Genomic DNA, 23,895 nt, shown 5'->3' on the forward strand with positions numbered 1-23,895 from the left:
CACTAATTGTAGAGCTAATTAATGACTCATCCTGCTCTGGTATTTGATTTAACACTGTTTTATTATGGAATATTAAATTAATTAAAGTAATTTTTTAATTATATACATATTTACATTATATGTTAAGGTAAGTAGATGAAAGCATAAAATACACGTTATGCTGTTACACTAATATTCAAAGAACAGTTAGGAATGTCTAGTGAGAAATGTCTCTTACTGCTAATAGACACATGCTAAATTCACACGTTTTAGAATATCAATATAATGTAATAGTTTATGAGTAATGAATACCGACTAGATTAGTAAAGGCTATAGAACGATGAAAAATAAAATTATCAATTCAAACGAGAATAAAATATCTGGCAGAAATATGGACGTGGCCACGCGAATGTGCATGGCACGCTAATGTGAGACCAATCGAAAAAATAGACTCGAAATAAAGAATGAAAACCATCTTCGAACAATAAAAAAAACGCCGCGAATACAGACGTATGTAACTATGTATACTAATATATTTTTAACACTTCGCTTCATTTTCATACCAAAATATTTCCTCTTTCTATAACAAGATTATTTCAATATACAATTGCGACTACACATAGTGAACCTTCTTTTTCCACTTTAAAATCATAATATACATAATGATGATCGAAGACGTAACATAAATTGTAGAAAAATAAATTTTAAATTAAAATGTCCGAATTGAGTACGTAAAATTGATATAATAATGTAGATTCAACATGATCATGAATAATGATATGCAGGATAAGTTATATATATGAAACATACACCCCGAAGATTAGCGGTAAATGACGAATTGCAAAAAATATACATTATGAAATAAAAATAAATAAAGGTATTTCAATGAAATAATGGAATATTCCGTAACAAGAGCTCAACATGTCGTTAAAAATAATAAGTTATGTACATGTATACCCCGAGCTTTCCTTATTACACGTGCTATATAACTTCAATATTATAGTTACAGTTATTGTTTCTGAATATCATACGCGCTAAAATACCGATCAATATACCTAATTAATTAGGCCTGACAACTATTATACAGATATTATAATTGTATGTGTATAATGTATTATGTATGTATATAAAAAGTATTACAAATACGCAGAATGATTTTTCTATTGAGAATATAAAAAAATATTAATGACATAATTACTTTTATAATTGTTCCGTGGGAATTCAGCAGTGAAGCCTGGAAACGATGAGCTGTATTTTTGTTTGTCTGTTTGGTTAAATTTTTTTTTCTTTTGGAAGAGATGTATAGTTCGCCGTTTTCTTTCTTACTCTTTATTTTTTCTTTTATCGCAGCAAGAGTAACGCTGCTGCAATGAGTAGGAAGCAAGATCCCACGGCTGATCGACCGCTGCTCGCTGTAAGGTATAAAAATAAATAAATAAATAAAATGAATAAACTCAGAAACTAGATGGATCGCTCCAAATATAATTTCACGTGCTTGTTTGCATTCAACTTGTCAGTAAATGATTAAAAATGGTCCTTTCGCGAGAGATGGAACAATAGGAGTCCATCGCAGATAAAATTACTAGAGTATCGCGTATCTTATTGTTGCAGCTTAGTTCTATTCATTTTTTCTTACCTAAGATGTGTTCAGCGTGAGTGTGTCCTTGTGCTCTGGTTTCGCGGCTTTCCATGACAGGTGCTTTAACCGGTTTGTCGCTTTCGATGCTCTGTTCGTTTGATTTCCAGTAGAGATTTCCTATAGTGGCAAGACATTTGATCTTCATGTCGCCGTGTTTAAAGTTATTTGCACGCAAGCGGTACTCCAAACCAAGAACAGCAGTTTCCAGACCTTCGTTATCAACCTCGGTAATATGTGGCACTACTTTCACGTGGGAGTCCACCTTATCAACCGAAAGAAATACAAAAATCGATCGAATGTATAGAGAAATAGCTCAGGATCAACGCAACGATTGATATAGGCAAAATTTTAATTACCGGTTCTCCGTTAATGAACCAACTCAACATTGCCGCAGGTTTTGATTTCGCCGAAGTGCAATTGAAACGAACGACGTCGCCAACTCGAAAACGGTGTCTTCCTGGTCGTCCGGTAATTATCGGTCCTTCTTCGGGAGGAGCTAAGATAGCAGAGAGACGATGGATTGATTATTCCTCTCAAATTGGGATCGAGGGTGAACGATCGTTTACTCACCAATAACCAACATATCTGCGTGATCCGAAACTGTTTGGAAAGACGGTGCTTCCGCTGAAACTTCGCAACGATAACGACCAGAGCTCATGAGTGTGACCTGATTCAACACGACCGATCTCTCTGTGGAATTGTGCAGCTGAAAAGATGAACGGAGAAGAAAATATATCCGCTTAATTTGGCAAGTCACATTTCACCTTCAAGAGAGGAGGAAAAAAACTGGCGAATATCCGACTCACATCGACGGTCACACCGGGTAAAGAGAAGTCAACGACCGGCGGTTTGTCCCTCGGAACAAACCGATAAATTTCGTTGCCATCTTTGTACCATTTGACAGAATAAAGAGTTTCCCTGTCCAATTCAAAGTTGCACTCGAGCCTCACGTTTTGACCTCTGACAACGTGACGTGGTACCAATAACGCCATCAATCTGAGCGAATTGATATCTGCAACATGAAAACAGTGATAATGTAAAATTGATGGCACAATCAATTATTATACACGCGGGTTAACACGGCCGACGTATTGTATCATTGAGTCGAAAGATAACTATCGGAGCCAATTAGAGAATTGTTCGATCCATAAAACGATTGTCATCGGCGTTGATTTGCTTTTCGGGGTGGTTAATGGGAGTGGGGGATTAAAACTTCAGCGGTATACGGTTCACGGGTCGAGTCACCAACCCGCGTGTCGGCAATGGCAATGGGTCCTGCAATGACTCACAAAACAATGCATATTCAATACGACTGCGACACGCCAGCACACCATTCATACGTCATTTTCAACGTCGTCGTGGCGGTCGTTCGGTGTGAATCATGTTCAAAAACTGACCGGACGACGAATGCTACCCCATGCAGACAACCGAACACGGAATGAACGTAACATTCGTATAACAACCCCCACAGCTGATTCAGTGATCCGATTGATGGAAATCTCTCTTTCCCTTTCTCCGTCTCTCTTCACCAAAAACCGACACCTTGCCGCTTTGTCTCGCCTCGCGGGATGTCACGCTTCGTGTAACTCTGCATAACGCTACACAATATATAGTTCGAGCTTATTAATCGCGTCGCGTTAAACCGATAAGAATTAACGGAATTTAATTATCAACATAGAGAGACCCGACTCTCGCGGTACAGGTATTCGCACGGAAATATTCAAAGAATTTCGCACGTGTGTAACCTGCTGTGAAAAAATCGAATCGTCATCAAGTGCCCACTGAAGAAAAATGTCAAATCTATAAAATTGAGGAACACAAAAACTACCCCCATCATCGGCCCGTATCGTACGACGATGATTATAATATAGGTACATAGATATAGGTGTTTTACGAGGCGGTGAAAATTAATCTTTGTTGATGATTCACGTGTATATAAAGAGAGACCTGAAAGGTGGTAAGTGGTCTGCGCGTGCAGGGGAGGGTGGCGCAAAAGCAGGAAAGTGGTAGGTATATAGCTGCACATGGAATCGTATATTAGAGTTTTGTGGAAAGGTGCATCGAGACGTATAAGCAGACGTCGACAGCGGGCGGGTACGACGAAGGACGTGAGGGCAGTTGACCGATAGATCAAGAGGGAGTTCGGACTTGGGTATCCGGATAGCAGTCGTTGGTATAAGGATAATAGCTGGTGGGTGGCATCGTGTGCAGGGATATACGAGAATGGCACGAGGATATCGATACACCCAGTCGTGTGCGCAAAAACTATACGTATACAGTCGTATCATAGCTGCGTACATAAAGGTGAATATATAGGTATATATGGCGATGACTGCCGTCGATGCACACGTGGGGTATTCGTATATAATACCCGTACCCGCGTAACCTGTTCCAGCTTAATTTCTGTTTAGTGTTGTTTTACAGAAATCGAATACTCGGGTTCTAGCTACGAAGCAGGGAGAGAATGAAGCCTAGTATCTGCGACATCGGCAAGTTTGCTACCGCGGAGGGCAAACGGTGTCAGATATCAAGTTAACACTGAGCCATTCGAAAGGGGTCGGCGACGAATGCAGCAGCAGCATCGTATATACGCCGTACGTAAAAATCCTACACGCGCACTATACCTTCGACGAGAGACATCGAACGCAAGTCCTTCTCCGTCTCCCTTTTTTTTTTTAAATTTTTCTTTTTATCGATTATTTTTTCATCCCTACGTGCGCGGCGATTCCCGTATACCTCGACCGTGGGTGCTCTTCATTTTTTGCCCTCTCGCCTCTCCTCCCTCTTTATTATTATATTATTATATACTACATGGGATACTTTTTCGTTTTTTTTTTTTTCCCTTTTCGTTATTTAGGGGGCTGGTGGAACAATTCGCCACTGTATCTAGCCGCCATTTTGCCGCTAAACCGTATGGCGAGCCGACTCGTCGCCGCCCATGAGAATTATATGTACACCAACGCCCAACGATAATAACGCATCATCAACGTTATTTTTGTTTTCCCACCCCCTTTAAACCCCATCGTAAAATGCGTGCAGCATACGCACCACCCCCACTGAAACAAAAAAAAAAAAAGAAAAAAATGCGCGAAAAACCTGGGAATAACACAACCCTAACACCCGTAAAAAGTGAATAGGAAAATCTCACGAATTCGAGATATAACGGCCTGTTATATTTATACGTACATATGCAAAAAAAAAAAAACAACATGGAACGAGCCCCCAGCAGCAAAATCTGCGTTTTTTATACACCCTTCGAAAAATTTACCGACGTGTAAGATATGCGAACACGATATGCAGTGAATCGTGATCATGGTATTCGTCGATTCGTCCATAATTCACTTCTCATTCCATTATTATATATAATTCGCCGTTTGTCTCTGCTGCAGCGTGGCTAACATTCGAGTAATTAATTTTTTGTCATTTTTGGATAATTGTTATCTATTTTCCTCTTTTGCCGGTGCATCCGCAAAGCTCGTCGGTATCTGTACGTGCATGAGTACGGCTTTGTGTACACGGATAACACAAGTATTAACAGATACACCCCATTCTCGATCTCTTTATCGAATCCCACGGATATAATACATTCGTAATCCCTGGGTAACATACCCATAATACCTGAATAGGATAACATCAGTTCTATGTGTAACACGAAAGGATTTATAATAACTTGCATTTCATTTGTAATTACATGGCGTTGTAATTGCGGACATTTTCGCACGATGTAACGGAAGCCTGCATCAACTTTTTTTTCGGAGCAACACGCGCGCACGAATCATTTTAAAATGAACACACGTTGCGGTGGTGGAACCCCAACTTTTTTCGTCCCGTATACACCTACGGAGATAGATATATGTATACGAAAAAATTTAACGAATCTTCTATAGATGTATATTATGTGTATTTTGTATACATATGCGTATAGTATATGTAACAACAACAGATGGTCATCAGCCAGCCGCAGGGCGTCAGACTTCGACGACGCGTGCCGGCTGCTCGTTTTAAACGGTTAATTGTTATTAATTGAAAACGAGTCAATTTATGTCTAATAGTTTGATTGGATGCGTACCGCGTGGTAATTAGGAGTCGATTACGTGTACATAATATGTACGATGTACACATTATACCTGCGAGCTACGTATATCGTATACGTAATATGATTGAGTTACGTCGATGCACGTTGCGCAGGAGGATGCGGAGAAGTGCGATGACGGGTATATCCTATATACGTGTATGCATGTATGTACATATGTATGTATGTATGTGCGATATAATAAATGGCGTCGGAAACGTATAGGAAGGATACCGACGTCGGGGTATGGGTTATACATATATAATATTACCTACCTACACCTATATCGAGATAAACTAGAACCCCCGGGATATACGCGAAACGCTATCATTGCCGCAGGAGTCCTGGAGGCACACTGCTGCAGGATTACGGGGCGGGGCATCTCGCCTCCCTTGCTGGAAAACGACCACCGAGCGGCGTGAGCAGAAGAAGAAGAACAAGAACAAGAAGAAGAAGAAGAAGAACAAGAAGAACAAGAATAAGCAGAAGTAGAAGAAGGCGGAGAAGCAGTTCGGTTTGTGCAAAGGCGAACATTGAATAGTAAATAAATAAAACAGAGGTGCCGCTGGTGCCGGCGTTGCTGTTGCTGCTGCTTTGCATTTAAAACGAGAATTTTAACGACCTGATAGAATACGCTAAATATGTAATGTGGCGGCGATTAAGATCGTTATCTCCGTCCACTCGAGCATGAAGCGTTATCGCAGTAATAAGACGGACGTATTATGTACAATATACAAAGCTAAGTGCGCGTTAACAAAAACACAATGAGCGAAATGAGAGAAAAAAAAAAAACAAAAAAAAACAAGAGATGGAACTATAATGAAGATTAACTCTGCAAAATAATAAAAGACAAAAGAAAAAAATAGTAACTAAGTATGCACGTGATGTGAAAGACGAGAAAATATGGGTGGTAAAAAGAAATGTTTCTGATATACGTGTATACATATGTACGCGTTCTCCTCATAGCTGAACGCGTGCAAAGCGAACTTTGAAGAAAAAAGAAAAATATTAAAAATTAACATTACATGCGGAATAAACATCCCATTAATCCACTCATTTACATATACATACATTACATGCTTGTATAAATTATAATGCTCTATGTACGGACACACGTCCACAATATAATGGATCGATATTAACTTTGGAATGTTCACGTAACGCGCGTTGATGAGAGAATTTCTCCGATTCCCGTAATGACGACTGCAGTTCCAGACCATTCGAAATTTAGGGTTCTGATTAATTGGGTAGCGTTGAAACTTTGGAAAAATTTAGCAAAAACCGAGTTCGATTCTGTCGGGTATCCCATCAGCTCGTCGATCAAAAATTCAAATCTAAGTCAATTAAAAGGACGACCCTGAACAGGACGTGCGAGAAAAGACCATCAACTCCGCTTGATTTTTCTCTGATAACGACATGCGCGTATTCCGTCGACTCGCGATTATCGCCAAAGACGAAATTCACGTTGAAATATGCAGATACATAGCTTACCGCACACGTACGAGGTGTAATACCTGTACGGAGTATGTATATATACGTCACGAGTATACCGAGTAAATTACATATCTGTACCGTATATACGGGGAGAAGGTAAGTGTACCAAAGTTTTCAACTCCGGAGATAGAATCTTAGTTAAACTGTGATATACGAGAGCTGCAAAGATCTTTTCGAGAGCAATGAAAATTCTTACTTTATACCCACGTAAGGTTCTACTCCATATACCCTTTGTCTTATAATATTCAACTCCACCGAGCCGGTGCGCGCCTTGGAAAATTCATCCACTATAGGTACGTTACCTACCTTGTACTATATCATACTTCTGATACACGTGAATACACCTATAGTATTTGTTCGCTAAGTAAGTGTATTATACAACGCGATGAGAGCAGAAAAAGATGAGCGCAGTCTGCAGACAATAACGCACGTGCCTATATTATATATCTACGCGTCTAGTTATAAGTAGCGATCGTACGTACTACACACGTACGACACATTCACGTGTACACGTATACGTGGCTACATAACTCACACAATGTACATAAGTGCGTGAGTGCATCGCGTAACGATTATAGGGGTAGGTAGGCTGAAAGTTGTAACTATACACACACGTATAATACGAGGTATATAACTACGGAATCGATATTTCCACGGTTCGCTGAAAGGCGTGCGGGGTCTTAGCGAATCACGAGGAAATATATTCGCAGAAGAGAATGCGAGAATGAACAAAAAAGACAAAAAAAAAAAATAGAAAAAAAAAAAAAATAACGAACGAGAAGAGGAGAAGTAAAAGTAGCGAAATGCAAAATGAATCACCCACGCCTGTAATTCGCGCGCGTGCAACGGGCAACTTGTACACCGTTGAAAAATATTTTCAATCCCGTTTAAATCAGACCCACATATATATTTATTTACATAATAAGTACGTATGCGTGTACGTAAGGAACGGCAAATGGCTAATGGTATTATTCCAAGTAGAGCGCCGTCATAGTTTTACCCAGAAAACACATCGAATACAAATGTGTTTGGTTTTGCGCGAATTATCTCGCGAGAAAAAAAAGCTCAATTATAAGAATTATCGAGCCGTGTGTATGAAAGCGTCTGGCTGTGCAGATTATACATGTAACGTAAGTGGCTTATAATATACACTCGCGTTAGTACATGGCGAGAAATTATACCTGAATGAAATTTGTTTTCTTTTCCTGCAATAATATATATATACATACATATATGCGATAAAGTTACGAGGACCTTTATATAAATGATGAAGCTGCGGTGGAATATACGCGCAGTGTACACATTACACATTACATACCTCATACTGGTCATACGTGTGTGTACATAATATAGTTACAAAGCTCATAAATAAAAAAATAAAAAAATGTCGGTTTTTCTCTCATGAATATTGAAATCTGTAAACGTATACATATATGTATTATTATCGTACCACGATGGGATACACATACTAGAATATTCTATCGATAATCCGAATCATTTTCTCCCGTTCTTTTCATTTCTCTTCTATATAATTTATACATGGTTATTGACCACCACCCCCCTCCCCCCCCCCCTAACATTTCACCTTTTGTCGCAGCTTTTCGAAGTTTATCAAACGCGAGCGATTCGCAGCGACTTCTTGATACCGCGGGCTGATACATACATATATCTGCATGGGAATGAATCAAACGCAAACGTATACAGAGAAACAATTGGAATAAATTGACGTTTTCGGTGATATCGAAGTTTAAAAAAAAAAAAAAAAAAAAAAAAAAACATGAACTGGAATAAAATGAACAAAAAGAGATTAAAAATGACATAAACGAATGCCTCGTACGGAAATTTTCATTTTGTGAAATGGACACCGACAGTGACCAATTTCGCGGATGCAACGTTTCCGGCAATTTCATATTGTATTAAATAACGTGAATGGACGCATGCAGGTAGAACGACGAGCGGTACACACGTGTGTCATTGCTGGGCATATTGACCATCGCGGGACAGAGAGACGGATAGACGGACTGACAAACGGACCGACCGACCGACCGATCGCTGCAGGATCGTTCCTTTCATATACCCCCGTGTATGAGAGAAAAAGAAATACACGTTTTATAAGTTATATCATTTCCACACATTCACGCGAGGCAATTAAACGTGAAAATAGCCAAACCTTTTCCCGTGCGCATACGATCGCCGTCCCTCTGACCCGACGAATGAACGATCCCGGGTATTATTATTAATTAAACGTTACAACTATTAGCCTGCGTGTTAATCGAATTTCTGGCGACACGAATCGATGACAAATTACGAATACGCTATACGTACACTTCCAGTGCAGGTGTATGAACCGACTGCAGCGTAGCGTCGATGCGCGACAAAGGAGAGATTTTTGCGAATCACATTCGGTGAGAAGAAAAAGAGCGCACCGGAGCTAACATTTGAATGAAAAAAAACTACCCCGTTCTTTCGAAGACTTTCAAAACCTCCTCTTTTAATAATCAAAGAAACGGTAGCGCTCGATCGGAGTCGACTGGATGTATCTTTTGCTTGATTTTCTTTGAACCGGTCTGAGAAATCTGTTTAAAAATTTATCACACGGTAAGTGCGTGTAAATTATACGGTTTCTTGACTCGCTCGGTGTATAAAGTGTGAAATAATTTAATACGTCACCGTCAGCAAAATTTTGTCAGCAGACCACATTTTCGAGATCAAGTTTTATAGGGGACGAAAAAGAAGAAGGAAGAAAAAAAAAAAAAACGAGGGGCGACAAAAAGAAGAAAAGGGACGGGGTTCATCTTCTCTTTCTTTCTTCGCTTCCACGCTATACGTACTTACATGAAAGTGCTTAATTTTTTTCCACTACTTTTATGCCGCGCGTATAGTACTTTGTCCACTGACCCGAGTAGGTACCCCGCGGAGTCGAGCGCAGCCTAGATTTATACTTTATAGGGAAGTTAGTGATTTTTATCGTCGATTCGTTTACTTTTTAACCTTTTTCCTATACCCGTTCTCATTCTTCTAAGAGCGTTCCCCTGCACGTTCGTTTGTTAGTTTGTTAATTTGCTCGGTTGGGTTTCGCGGTATCCATCGCTCTGACGTCTCGCAAGCTCCCGTTACGCCGCATCTACCCTTCTACTTTTCTCTCCCTCGGCTAGAGGGGCGGGAATACAAATGGAGGTATTAATTCGTACGGAGGAAAAGGGAAGAGGAAGTTAAGAGGACAAAATAAAGAAAAGCAAAATAGGAAAGAATTAGGAAAAAGAAAAACGTCACGCAAGATTCGCGTCAATAATGTATAATTAATTGCGTTATATCGTGCTAAGAGTAACTGCTCCTAGTCAGGTGTAACTCTTAAATGTTATCCGTACTCTAAACGAATATTTTAGTCAACCCGGCTGCGCGCTGTTCCTTTTTTTTTTTTTCTTCTTTCCTTCTTTCCGGTTTCTTTGCTGATTCTTGCGGCGATCAATTGCCGCATAAATTTTAATTTTTTAAACTTTCTCTTTCCTTTTTTTTTTTCTTTTTTTTTTCATCATACAGTTAGTCCGGAGTTTGAGGAAATGCTGCAACATCAGCAGCGGATGGAAGGAAGATAAGTTTCACGTTGATCTCGCGTCTGCGGTCACTTGAAAACTATACCTACACGTAACTACGATCCACGTCCGTATGTGTACCTATCTTTTGTTCTCTCTCGGTTTTTCAATTATCTATCCGCATAGGTGTACATATACATATATAGTATACGTTGTACAGCTAGATCGAAGCCCGTTCAACCGTAAATACTGTTACCGCGAGTTACGAGTAATTCCTGATCCGTAGTATGCGGTTTAAATTAATCGAAATTTTACGTATCTTTCTTTCTCTCTTCTCCGTCACTCCTCTCCCTCGCATCTCGTTATAATTATTTAATTAATTATTTGCCACACCCACGCACCGCCGATACCCTAGGAGAAGAGAAATTCACGTGGAACGTAGACTGCATTTTTGCGGTACCGTATAGCGACCTACGGCTGTAATTTGCAAAATTGTCGTTCAAAAATATACCCTCAAATTCCGTTGCCTCCCTCCCGCGCGCGCTATTCGCCAACGTCTGCCCCACCGATTTTCAACCCACCCTTTTTCGTTTTTTTTTTTTTTTTTTGTTTTTCTAATTTTTTTTGCAATCCGTCGCGTCGCTCCGCCTCACTGACTTATATCCGGCAAGCTACTCGCACCCACCCCACGGAATTAATTTTTACTCGCTTCGGTTAATCCCCGTTGTATCCGAATCGCGATAAATTACCCAAACGAACGGATCGTCGCTCCAAACCACACTCGCTACACCCGGGACAGGGGAAAATGAATGAAATCGAACGAAAATAATAAATAAAATAAAAACAGCGCATTCCATCCTTTCGTTTCTTCACGGAACAATTGATAAGCGATTGAACAGGATCAGGGGTGGTTATCATGTACGTTTGATGGAATTGTGGCGGTGTCGTCTTCGGTTGGAATTTGGTTTTTTTTTTCCTTTATTGTGTTAAAAATGGAGAGAAAGAAAAAAACATGCCGATGTCTCTTCCCTTGAAAATTTGCATCTCCTTTCCTGCCTTGCCCGCGGGAATCGATAATACACGACCTCCTTTGCTTCCGTGCTGTTGTTAAATCATGTTGCCGTTATACGGGACGTTGTTATTATCTCTGTTATTATATCTCGAAATTAATTGGCCCACGTTTGCGGCATGCAGGTACAACACAGGTAAGGTATGTACAAAGTGACCATAAACGGTTTTCTGTTGTTGCTTAATTTTTTTTTTTTTTTTTCTTTTTCATTCTTTTTTCTTTATTTCGTTATCGTTTTTTTTTTTTTTTTTTCTCCCACACCGCGTAAGGAGGAATCAGATCACCCGCACGTGCGTGATCGTCTAATCGTCAAACCGGGATATCGACATTGCGGTAAAATTGGCAAAATTATGGTAAAATTTTGACAAATCGGGTGTAAAACTTATGGACGAATTACGGTTACGAAAGTAGCGCGAGGGTAATGAGTAACGGCGGCAGCGGCGCCCATAGGGAAATAATGATAATTACGTAAAAAAAAACATCAATTTAGCATTCACAACGACGACTTTACATCGTAGGTGTGGTGGTCATGATTTTATGAAGAGCACGCAGCTTGCACGACATACGATAATTATTCCGCTCCATACGATAAATACTGGAAAAGTACATAACGTGTGTAAAGCTCCGCGTTTTTTCCTGCGGTCATCGGTACGACGTGGCTGGCTAAAACGGATAATTCAATAGCAGAATGTAATCATAGTAACTTCGCGAACGTTCCTGTAAATTGGAAAAGAAATACGGAGCAAAAACACGGCGTCGGTTCAATTAAACGTACGTATCAAGTTGGGCGTAATCGTACAAGAAATCGTGCGTCGGGATGACCTACTAACGATTATTATACGAATTATCCCTCCGCTTCTGTACATGTAGATATAGTATAATAGTATATGTACAGCTCGTGGAATTAAACGCTCCGATTATCTAATGGAACATGAATGAATAAAGTATCCGTAATGATATTCACGTGGAAAAAAATCATGTCTTTGCGAAGATCGTCGGTGTTATTCTATTCAAACGAAACGATCCTCTCGGAATCGGTCTCGGGTATACGCCGACGTATCCGTATGTATGTATATATTTTAAAATACTCACTCGTTGGAAACTCGCACAGGGTGATAGCTGCGATCAACGTAATCCCCAGAATCCAATCCATGTCACTAACTTTATACGTTAACCGAGTAAAATCTGCGCTTCAATGAGCGACGGATTACGACGTTCGGGAAAGAATCGCGGGCTCTCTATTGTTCGAAGCAAAACGAACGGTAGGAAGCAGCACCCCCAGCAGCTACGTTCTATAGCTGTGCAAAAATTCTCTCTCTTCCTTTTCTCTCCTCTATCTCCGGAACAATAGTGATATTGGTTTCGCGCGCTCCTCTTCGATAGTTTACCGATACCGTCTACCGCGAAGTTTGTTTAAATATCGCTCGATAGCGAGCTTGTGTGAAATGAAAAAGTTTAATTAACCCTCTCGAGCGAACTCCACAACACCGCGGTGGTATTCGTGACAATTTCTATCACATCGATATCGTTATCCTCGGATTAATATCCTTGAATATTTTCGGTCCCCTTGGCAGAGAGCGGCGAACCACCACCGAGGATCAGCGGTATCGGCGTACTGAGGACCTGCTCAAGCGATTCGCTTATCCCTTGGGATGACATTTGAGGTAGGAATCAGCGTTGGCCTTGGTCGCGATACCGACGTACATCTCCGCAATTTCAACGTATCACCCGGAGATCGATCGTTGTTGCTCTTGCAAATTTACTTTATTTATATTTTCAATAGCGTATGTATATATATATATATATATCGCGCCTCGGTGCGGGCGCGAGAATCGCGACAAATGGCGCCCCTCCCCTGACGCAATTTCTGAGTCCCCGTATTTCCCCGTGATATATAGTATATTTTAGTAGGGTATTGAGCACAGCTGGACACCCCAGGGGGAAACGAATACGGTCAACCCTTCGCTCGCGGAGTCACGGGGTGAACTGAGCTTCTCGGTACGAAAATCCTAAAGGTTTCTGGGCGTGCGCGCAGGCGTCCGATATATTTGTTGTACGTACGTACGTATACCGTTCCGTCGACGTTCTGGCCGCTGCAGCCTTTAAAGCGCCGGGTTTTCCTCGTTTTCCAGGAGGAGCTTCAGGAGGAGCTTCGTTTGCTTGCGCTTCGGTACTTGACGCCCTGCCCGCGTTTTGTCCTCCGCAACGCTCCAAAGTCTACCCTAAAACCACCTTCAGATTCTACTTCTCCAACCCCCGCGCGTTTAACTTCATTGTATAGATATATACACGTTGTGCGTATATTATAATTAATTAATTTACGAGGCTGTGTACCTATTTGCATTCGCCGAGAGTAAAAAGTGTGTGAGAGAGAGAGAGAGAGAAAGAAAGAGGCTGGACAAAAAAAAAAAATCGAAAAAAAAATCGATGGTACTCGGCCAACTCGGTAAACAACGACGAAACTTTTCCTGCTTTTTTCGTTTTCGTTTTTCGTTTTTCGCGATTCGTAATTATGTTACTCGCGTAAATTTAGCAATAAAATCCGAGCTTCTCGTTTATTTATTTACTTTTTTGAATTATTCATCGTCCATACATGGGAAATTTATACCGAAATCGCAGTCGGGGACTATACGGAAATAACTTTCGGTGCGCACCTATAGAAAATTTAGTATTCATAGATCCAACATCGAAAACTGAATTCAATAAACCACCGCTGCGGGAGGACGGCGGCCTGAAATTCTTCTTTTTTTTCTTTTTTTTTTTCCTCTTTTTTCGCCGATAAAGTGAAAGGGAAACGTTCGATCGATCAGCGGTATAAGTTCCAAATTATACGATGCCATGTAAATTTTTTAACCCACATTCGATTTTTATCGTTTATTTTATTTTATTTTATTTTATTTTTTTTTTTCGTCGATTTTTCCTTCATCTCTTTATTTATAGCGTTCGACGATTAAGGAGATAAAGAGAGAGAGAGAGAGAGAGCGGGGCCCGCGATTTCCTTCTACGTTGTTGGATCCGCAACGAAGCGAGGGCGCGGGTGACTAATTTTGACAGCGGCAGCGCCGGCAGCAGCGGCACAGCAAAATACTTGATATCCCGGGCCCCAGAGCCACGAGGCTTTAAGTGCAATTAACGTTATCCAGGATTCTCTGGTTTGCAGTAGCAACTACCAAACTTACCGCCCAAACCCACACCACCGCCGACCTCAACTCCCTCCTCCGCTCTTCCTCCCCTATCCCCCCCTGCACTAATAGCATCCGTCCCTCCGTTCGTCCATCTGTCCGTCTCTTCCTCTATTTTATAGTCTGTCTCTCCGATGCTACCAGTATATTCTACTTTTACTCAACCGATCTGTTTCGTGTATTACGTACAATTAATGAGTCAGCAACGGCATCAGCGGTCACCGATTCGTGGTGCGCCCTCGCGGCTATCTTCCTTCGCGTGCATCGTCGGGGTTCGCCTATTTTTTGAACTTTTTTTATACCCGATTTTTGATTTTCATTTTTTTTCTACCGAGAAATACGTCGCACAGAGAATCGATTCGTTCGAAAACGAAACGAAAGTGCAACGACGCGAATTCGTCGAGGGATTCTTTTTTTCGCCTTCCGAGTAACGCCGACTCGTATAAGCTGCAACCGCCGGAAAATCGGAGTGGTAATTTTTGGGAGATCGGTTTGAAATTGATAAAAAAAAAAAAAATGAAAGAACAGCGAACGAAACTGTTAGAAAAAGAGCAAAAAGAAGGGAGAGACATGATAAAATAAAAGTTGTACAGTGATAATAATACACAGGTAGACAACGAGAGCTGACTACAGTGCGTTACATTTTGAAATATAGCGTTATGGGATAATTTGGCGAGATTTATAACCTCGTATAAGGGAATATTTCAACGACAAATGTGTATCGCCCCGCAGCTCGCAGCGTAGGAATACTAGTGAAAAAAAAGTTTTCCCCCCCATTTCTCCCAAAACCTTCTCATGATATTTCGTACGTATATACATTGTACGTGTATAGCGAGAGAGAAACAAATTTAACGGGATTAGAAGACAACAGATGATACCTTTCGGAAAATTATGTACGCTACGATTTATCTATATATATTATATTAATCGGAGAGGATGATGAGAATCGATTTCGTTCATACGCTTATTTGTTGTTACGTTATTTGTAAAATATATATATATAAGAAAATCGAGTTTGCGAATACATGTACGTACGTAGATTGTGTAGGTAAATGGGCAACAGCTTCTGTTTATAGACTTGGCGCTCTAGAAGTGCCCTGCAGCAGGTATATATTTAGGCACGTATACACATACATATACGTAGATTGTATGTATTACATACCTTTATACAGGAACTGGAATGGGTTTTAAATAAATAAAACTCGCGTAAAAGCCGATCTGTATATATACGTATATAAACTTGCGGTATATACACACAACGGATCCGGGTAAAAACCCCCGTGTGCCGAAACATTCCAGATGTTTAGATAGGCATAAAACAGACAGCATTACCACCACCGATACGTTAGCCCTATGCGTGTAAGTCCAGCGGCCCCGCGATGCACTCACGATGACGATATCCCTGCACCGCAGACGCCGCCGTCCTCGACTTTCCGCGTATCCCGACCATACCCATAGGCATCCGCGACACGTCGGACGTCCCGTCAACTTCGTCGCCGTTTTCAATATCCTTCCACCGGCTGGAGAACAGTTTCTCTCCCATCGATAAAAGTTGGGGAGAGGATAATTTTTTCGGCTATTTTTCGGGGGCTGCATGTAATTGCAATCGCATAGGGTAAGTCGGATGGAACGAGGAAGAGAAAAGCAAATTTCCAGTTGACACGGTATACGCCCCGTACGATACTAAAAGCTAACTCCTCGTACACGCGGGATAATATACACAGTTTATAAAAATACCTCGAGGTATATTCCGCTCTTTTACTCCCGCATTCGGCGTTCCACGCGTGTTCCTACGCTGCACACCCCACTTGCAAGATTTTCAGGTAAATATACAGAAAAGTGGGAAAATAAATGTTGATAGGGGATAGCTGGGCCTGTAGCATAAAGTGAAATTTAATAGTTAGGACCCACGATGGCGGCGTTTTTATGCATATATACGTATTTATATACACCCGAGGCTATTTATTCCTCGCACTTTCCTCGGATAGCGAGCGCGAAGGGTACGAGGGGTAGGTACAAGGACGTGACTGATTCTAGAAAAGGGTAGGTATCTCGGAGAGCAATAATTATCATTATCATCACGTTTTATCAGCGCTGTGGTGTATGAGGAATAATTTAAAAGGTCGTAATATATCTGATAATTTGCGGCCGGTTTACAAGAGAAGAAAAAATATTTATTAGTAAAATAACGTAGGAGAATTTCTCGTTTTCAACGTGAAATAATAATTTTGACGAAAAATTGTTCGTTATCTCTCGCAAGTCGTTATTCACCGAGGATATGATTCTTTTTTTCTCCGTGTATACATATGAAACTGATTCCGCGAAAATGACACATTGTGAAGGAGAAAGCGTATTAGGTACGTGGGAAGAGCGGCAAAGGGAGATTAAAAAGTTGAGAACGAAATGAAACCGAAGGGATAAAAAGTACAAAAATCGGACCGAGAGGGCCTCCGTTTGTTCTTTGTCTGCAACTATTTCCATTACTGGGGCGTATAAATTGAAGGTCCCAATTACTTTAACTCCTAACTCCCGTACCGCCTCAAATTCATCTTTTGAACGTGAATTTACTCCGCGACGGGATCTGAAACTCCGCGAAACAAGAAAAAAAAAAAACAGAGTGAGAGAAAGAGTCGCGAGTCGTGGACTTGGGTCTTCATGAACACCCTGTCTAAGAAACTCCATTGTTCCTAAGAAACGGGTCAACCGATTAGATTAATTGGACGTGTGTGAGAGTCCGTTGGAAAGACTTCGTTTCTCTCCCGCGCTCGCGGGACTTCATTTCGTATAAATAGATTTCTTATTTTTTATGTACAGGTATATTATAGGCATACCCATGTGTACGTACGTACGTCTGATTGTGAGTGAAGTGCCGTATGACTACATCGAACTTATTAACAAATATACGTCAATTTTCGAATCCGAGAAATATTGGGACGATGGACTTTGATTTCATTCAATTTTATGTTACAAAATCTAGCATTATTTTGAAATACTCCTATGTATCTCGAGCCCAGGAATCCGAATCAGAGGGCCAAATCCTTAAATTTTTTTCGATTTTTAAAGTGACAGGGGTCGACAGGCTAATCTCATGTAGTTTGATCTCAGAAACACCAATCAGTCGACTCAACTAAGCTGAGATTAGAAACAATCGGGATATCTCAATTGGGTATTCGTTCTGGAGAATAAAAGTTGGCCACAACCTGACCGTTTTGATACACAGAGGTCGGTCAAAGAAATTATGTTATTTGTCGTAAGCTCGTGAAATAACAATGAAATTTGTCATTTTTTCTTTCATAATGTATAACAACGCGATGCAAGTGAAAATAAATTTATTTGAATTTTTTTTTTTTTTTTTTTTTCGTTGTACACCCGGTGCCTCTGATTCTGAACTAAAGGCTTATGCTTTAGCATGGCAGAATGGGACAGAATTGAACTCCTTGGGTGTACCCTGAACATTTAAATATGTAACAAGTTTTCACATATTTACTTTGTTAAACGGTCTGCGGTTACATAGAATTCGCAGACATACCGCAAAGGGATGCCGCCGATCAGGTGGATGGGAGGGATAATTGGATTAAGAGGTGTGAACAAGATTTTTATCAGGTGATGACAGCTCGTCTGACACCTGCTAACGATAGGAGTAAGAAAAAAATCAGGAAAGGAATTTCACACCTCATCGTCCATTATAAAGCTATAATTTATGTTTAAATTGCGGTACGTGCCGGCTGTCGGAAAGCCCGACGCACGTGTAAAAATTGGATGTCGCGAAAAGCGACGTGGGTTCGCCTTGAAACGACCAAGCCGGAGCTCGCTACCGACTGATCTACCGACTGCATTTGGGTGATTCTTTTTAGAAAGGGATTCCGTTGCGAGAAATCTTAACGGGGCGTGAGCACGGCGCAAAGAGACGATACGCGGCGGTACGCCGCGGAGCAGTACGCCGCGGAGCGGTAGAAATACGAAGGAGATCGAGAGCGCTTGAGCTCAGAACGAATGATTGAAATTTGACGATGAAATTGACATTTTCGTGATGTGTTTTCGTGGGGATGCGTCTGACGTACCCTTGTAACGAAAAATGTTGATGCTTCTCGATTTTGCAATCAAAAATCAATATTTGATTTTCTATGAAATTCTTACGGATCTTGATCTCAGGATTTCGAATCCGGATGCCGAATTAATTTATCTTCGAGATTGATAGAGTTATTGCAAATTTTTCACTTTTTGGAGCAGAAAAATGAAGATATCTGAATGGGAACATTTCTTAGCTCAATTTACTCAACGGATTCGTGTTCCTGGGGTCGAAATACGTAGGAAAAGTCCTCTGCAATCGATTTTTAAAATACTTCATTTTTGGCCTAAAAATCGAAAAAATCCAAAGGGGTACCCCTTAAAAATTTTTCGATTTTGGCTCAAAAAAAAATATTTTGTTTTATATTCTATTCTTATGTATTTTGATCTCAGGAATCCGAATTCAGAAGTTAAATTGATCTATCTGTAAAATTGAACGAGTTATCACCAATTTTTCACTTTTTGGAGCAGAAAAATTGAGATACCTCGATGGGAAAAATTCCTAGCTCAATTCGGCCAACGGATTCGTGTTCCTGGGGTCAAAATACATTAGAAAAACGTCATATGATCGATTTTAAAAGTACTTCATTTTTGGCCCAAAATTTGAAAAAATCCAAAGGGGTACCCCTTGGAATTTTTTCGATTTAGGGGTCAAAAATCAACATTCGTTTTTCCATGCTATTCTGACGTATTTTGATCCCAGAAATCCGAAACTTCAAGCTAAATTGATCCATCGATTGAAATTATCGAGTAATTGGCAATTTCCGCTTTGTGAAGCAGAGAAATTGGGATATCTCCGTACAGGATTATCAATAAATTATCCAATTTTTTTTCGAATTCTTATATAATTGTTCGAGGGATAGGCGTGTAGGTTACGCCCTTCCGGTATCCAGTTCTCGATACGTACATAAATAATCGGAGATCCCTATGGATAGGTGTACACGCTATTAAAAGTTCTGAAAAAAATTATACGGTCAATACGTCAGTCGTGACAATATTATAATTCCCGTGCGTATAAAATTTCTCAACAAATATCATTGCTGTGGGCACTTTATAATGCGTAGCTTCGTCACGGTCGGTCTGTGAAAATTTTTTCCATTTTATTTTACCACGTGATACTTTTTATTTCATTTCTAACTCATCTCGTTCACGCAGGTAAATATTCGTCTACGTGGAACACGTGTGCACGAAGAAGTCGAGCGTATAATACAGAAACTAGCTGCAGCATTCGCAGTACATGGATACAGAGTACATATGCATTATACATATGATATACATACGTAGCTCTCCGTACATGTACATATAGGCGAGTCTGAAAAATTTTCTATAAAATATTTCGCGGAGTTAGTATATGGTATGTGGGGTACAAAATACCGCAGTCGATATCTCCCGTGCCTTGCTGCACGCCCGCACACCCCATGGGACGTAAAATAAGTAAAGAGATACGCGCTGAAAATAGCATCGGGCAAATATTGTACCTTATATAGGCAAGTAAATATATACGTATGTGCATTATATATATTTATATTATATATTTTCTAGTTATATTACGCGGGTCTTCTCCGCAGATGTGCGCGGTGGCATTATGTCTCGGATATGTAGCGAAATATATCGGGTACATACATATGTATATATACATATATATATATATATTTTATCTTAATCCCGATATGTACACATAGGACTTATAATAATGTTCTCTTGCCACGCGATTCTCTTGTCAGATTGCGAAGTTCGATTCGAGCCGACGCGCCGTATACTACAACGTACGTTACCCACGGTGCGAGAATTCTCTCCTCCATCCTGTAATCAATGACTAACTAGAGATACCTCATTTGCGATCCTCTTTGATCATGTCTATCTGTTTGTTGCCTTATCTTTTACATTATGTACCCTTTTACTCCGTAACGTTCGTATTATACTCGGCTGCCTCTCATCCTCTCACCTCTTCATAAATCCAAAAAATAAAATTTCTATTATACGCCGTACGTTGGCTGCTTTTGATAAATCACTGTATATACGCAGATCAGCTACACCATCACAACCACATTTATAAAACTTCTCATCTTTTTTTTTTTTTTGTCTTTTTCCTTTTTTTTTTTCCGTTGGCTGTTTTTATTCAAACCCCCCCGAACATTCGTCAAACGGTATACACATACTTTCAAACAGTTTTTCGTCCGTCGCTGCAGCGTACTGTGCATGTAGTTTAAAAGTAGAATCGAGCTTTTATAATTGGGTCGGAGTTGGACCGAACGTCTTCTGAATGTCTGATTGCCCATGAGACGTTACCGCGGGTGGTACACCAGAATTCTAAATATTTGAATAGGATTTAATGGACAGCTCACTCGCCCAACTCGTAAGCACAGCTAGCTAATCGTCGTGTGGTTCACTTTTTTTCGAAACTTTTACTTTTATTTCCAACAGACCGTACGAAAAAAAAACAAAATCGGTATATCTACCGTTCGATAGCAAGAAGAAGAAAACAAACAAACAAATAAACTGTTTCTAACTTTTTTTTGTTGCATGGTATTAATACATCAGGCTATTAAACAATGCTCGAACCAAACTGGATTTTATATACATGCTCTGCAGACCTCTGGGAAATTTTTATTTATTTACTTTTTTTTTTCACTCTTTTTTTACCCACTTCTGCGCCGGGTCTCGAGAGGTTTGGTTAAATAGACTAGAGAAGGATTTTCTCCTCTCCCTACCACCGTTTTTCCACCCCCAAACTCCTCCGCAAGCGCCGAATTGAGTTGTGTAATTGTGCAAAATGTAAATGTATACACGTACAAAGAAAACAGAGCAAGACTGAAAGAAAAAGTATAAAAAAAAAAGTATTAAAAAATAGTCTCCTTTCAGAACGAACAAATCCCCAATGCACACACGTAGGTATAACATCTACGAATATATATCTACGTATACAGTCCGGCAGATAAAGCGCGAAGGGATTTTCGATTTGGGACGTCCAGGTGATCAGGTAATCAAATATTGTCCGGGTGACGTGGAAAGCTCGTCCGTCAATAATTATAGACCGCGATTAAGCTCTTCTGGGTAATGGTAATTCCGTTGTTCCGTTTCATCGATTTTTCGCGATACTCGCGATATTTGCATTCCGAAAACTTGATGGAAATGTATTTCATGACAATTTAACTTCTTCCATTTTTTTTCTTTTTTTTTTGCAGGTCATATATCTCAGGCGAAAAATTCGTACTCGTAATAAGGTGCCAAAAAACTGTAGGATCAGCGAAATCGGAGTAAAAGAAAAAAATGCAGGATATTTTCAAAGTCGCCGCCGACGCGATATGGGTGAAGTAAATATATACATATAATACCGAAACGTCAGCAAACAAGAAGTTAACAACCAATCGTGCAAAGTCAGATTACACACATATCCATTTATACGATATTGAATAGACGGAGATTTGTGTGCGTTACTAAAAGCCATACAGAGTTATAAGGGAGTAGAGATCGGGGTTGGTGGCTCTTGAAAATCGAGGAAGTAATTGGGGTGGTACCAGTTGCACACGCGTCATAGGGAGCACCATCCCAGCGATACACGTATAGAGCTGCTTGGCAGGAAGCCGCCGATCCTGATCCTAATTCTTCATCCCTGTACGTACGCTGTATACGTCGTATTTCACGTACCCATATAGCTGAGAGACATTCGACGAATCGCGTAGTTGTCCCGAGGCTGCCTTTCCCGTGTATGTATATAGCAGCAGTACGTTCGCTCGTGTAGTTTCGGGGTGCAGCGGAGCCCCGGGCCCTTAACGCCGTACGTATGTACGTGGGTCGCTAGTTCGTTCGTTGGTTCGTCCTTACATCCTTACATCCTTACTACGTCCTTACGTCCTTTACGCGCACGCGTCCCCCTCGCTCTCCTATTTATTATAGTAGTGCGAGAGCTGCGAAGATCGATCGAAATGGTCGTTTGACTCACTCCGCTACATCGGTACGTTTCTTACTTTCATCTCATCTGTGTTGAATTTCAACGGTCGTTCCAATCGTACGTTTAACAGCATTGCTTTTGCTTCGTTTATTTTAACTCGGTTCGCAATTTTAGGTCCGGATTTTTTTGGGGAATTTTTCCAATCTCACCAACGACTATGAATTAAAATAAAGAGATGAGTGAAGGAAATAGTATTTATCTACAACGTGAATTTGGATAAATTTTTCTGTTTTCAAATTTTAGAATGGTTTACACCAACTTTTTCATCAATGTGATCGTGAAATATTATAGAATTGTATGCAACGAATCGACGGAGATTTTCGTTCTTTGGCGAACGGCGCTGGAGAATTCGCAATTTGATTCCGATTTCTTCCATCGCGCGGCGCGACCTCGCGGCACCGCCTTGCCGTCTTGCCAAGAGGTTTCTCGCTAACAAAAGTGTCCCACAATCAGTTTCATTAATCACCCGCGCGCTCTAGATTCTCACAAGGCATGAACCGTTTGCTGACCTACCTACTGTGAATGTGCGAATGGCGTTTGACAGCTTTTAGCTAAGGCGGTTAATGTCGGCATTTCAACGAAACGTTGGAATAATTTATGGTTTTTTAATAGGCGACGAGGTTCTATGAATATCCTTTTTCTTTCTCGGTCCTACGTTCAGAGGTGTATGAAACGATCTGTCGTCGCCACCTAATGAATATCGCTCATATTTCCTTATCTGAATTGATCTATTTTTACGATGTGCAACAAACATCGTAAATAACCCTTTGAACCATTTAGCGACCCACCCCCACGCAGTGTTTTTTCTCAGAATTTCCATCTACCGCAAAAAGTACATACCTACGAATTCAGCGAATAAATAGAGCAGTGTGCATTCAGCGAGTTGGATTCCGATCCACTTTTCCGA

General features: G+C 40.5%; 1 protein-coding gene and 1 long non-coding RNA gene across 3 annotated transcripts; one reads left to right on the plus strand and one right to left on the minus strand.

Annotated features, from left to right (window-relative positions):
* Positions 1–42: 42 nt before the first annotated feature.
* On the minus strand, positions 43–13,925 carry LOC105683680 (cell adhesion molecule 2-like). 2 transcript variants are annotated; one of them, XM_048648906.1, is made up of 7 exons: positions 12,879–13,925; positions 5,966–6,085; positions 2,425–2,630; positions 2,189–2,324; positions 1,975–2,114; positions 1,616–1,880; positions 43–1,391 (listed from the first exon to the last, which is right to left on the minus strand). In XM_048648906.1, the coding sequence occupies exons 3-7, from the start codon at positions 2,608–2,610 to the stop codon at positions 1,321–1,323; spliced, it is 798 nt and encodes a 265-aa protein (XP_048504863.1). In that variant the 5' UTR covers positions 2,611–2,630; positions 5,966–6,085; positions 12,879–13,925; the 3' UTR covers positions 43–1,320. The 2 variants fall into 2 exon arrangements, with proteins under 2 accessions (XP_048504863.1, XP_012251868.1); XM_012396445.4 differs by lacking the exon at positions 5,966–6,085 and having other exon boundaries at positions 12,879–13,923.
* On the plus strand, positions 2,637–8,680 carry LOC125499727. The gene is made up of 3 exons (XR_007276709.1): positions 2,637–3,922; positions 4,030–4,212; positions 6,030–8,680. It is a non-coding gene; the product is annotated as an uncharacterized LOC125499727 (long non-coding RNA).
* Positions 13,926–23,895: the final 9,970 nt, after the last annotated feature.

The sequence above is a fragment of the Athalia rosae genome, chromosome 1, assembly GCF_917208135.1.
Source record: "Athalia rosae chromosome 1, iyAthRosa1.1, whole genome shotgun sequence".
Lineage (NCBI taxonomy): Eukaryota > Metazoa > Arthropoda > Insecta > Hymenoptera > Athaliidae > Athalia > Athalia rosae.

What these genes read in the sequence shown, in the direction of transcription:
- LOC105683680 (XM_012396445.4), bottom strand. Translation starts at nt 12,939, where the DNA reads ATGGATTGGATTCTGGGGATTACGTTGATCGCAGCTATCACCCTGTGC. An exon ending in CCTGTGCGAGTTTCCAACGA is followed by an intron (nt 2,631 to 12,878) that starts GTGAGTATTTTA and finishes TTCATGTTGCAG; the next exon opens with ATATCAATTCGCTCAGATTG. An exon ending in TCACGCTGAACACATCTTAG is followed by an intron (nt 1,392 to 1,615) that starts GTAAGAAAAAAT and finishes TATACCTTACAG; the next exon opens with CGAGCAGCGGTCGATCAGCC.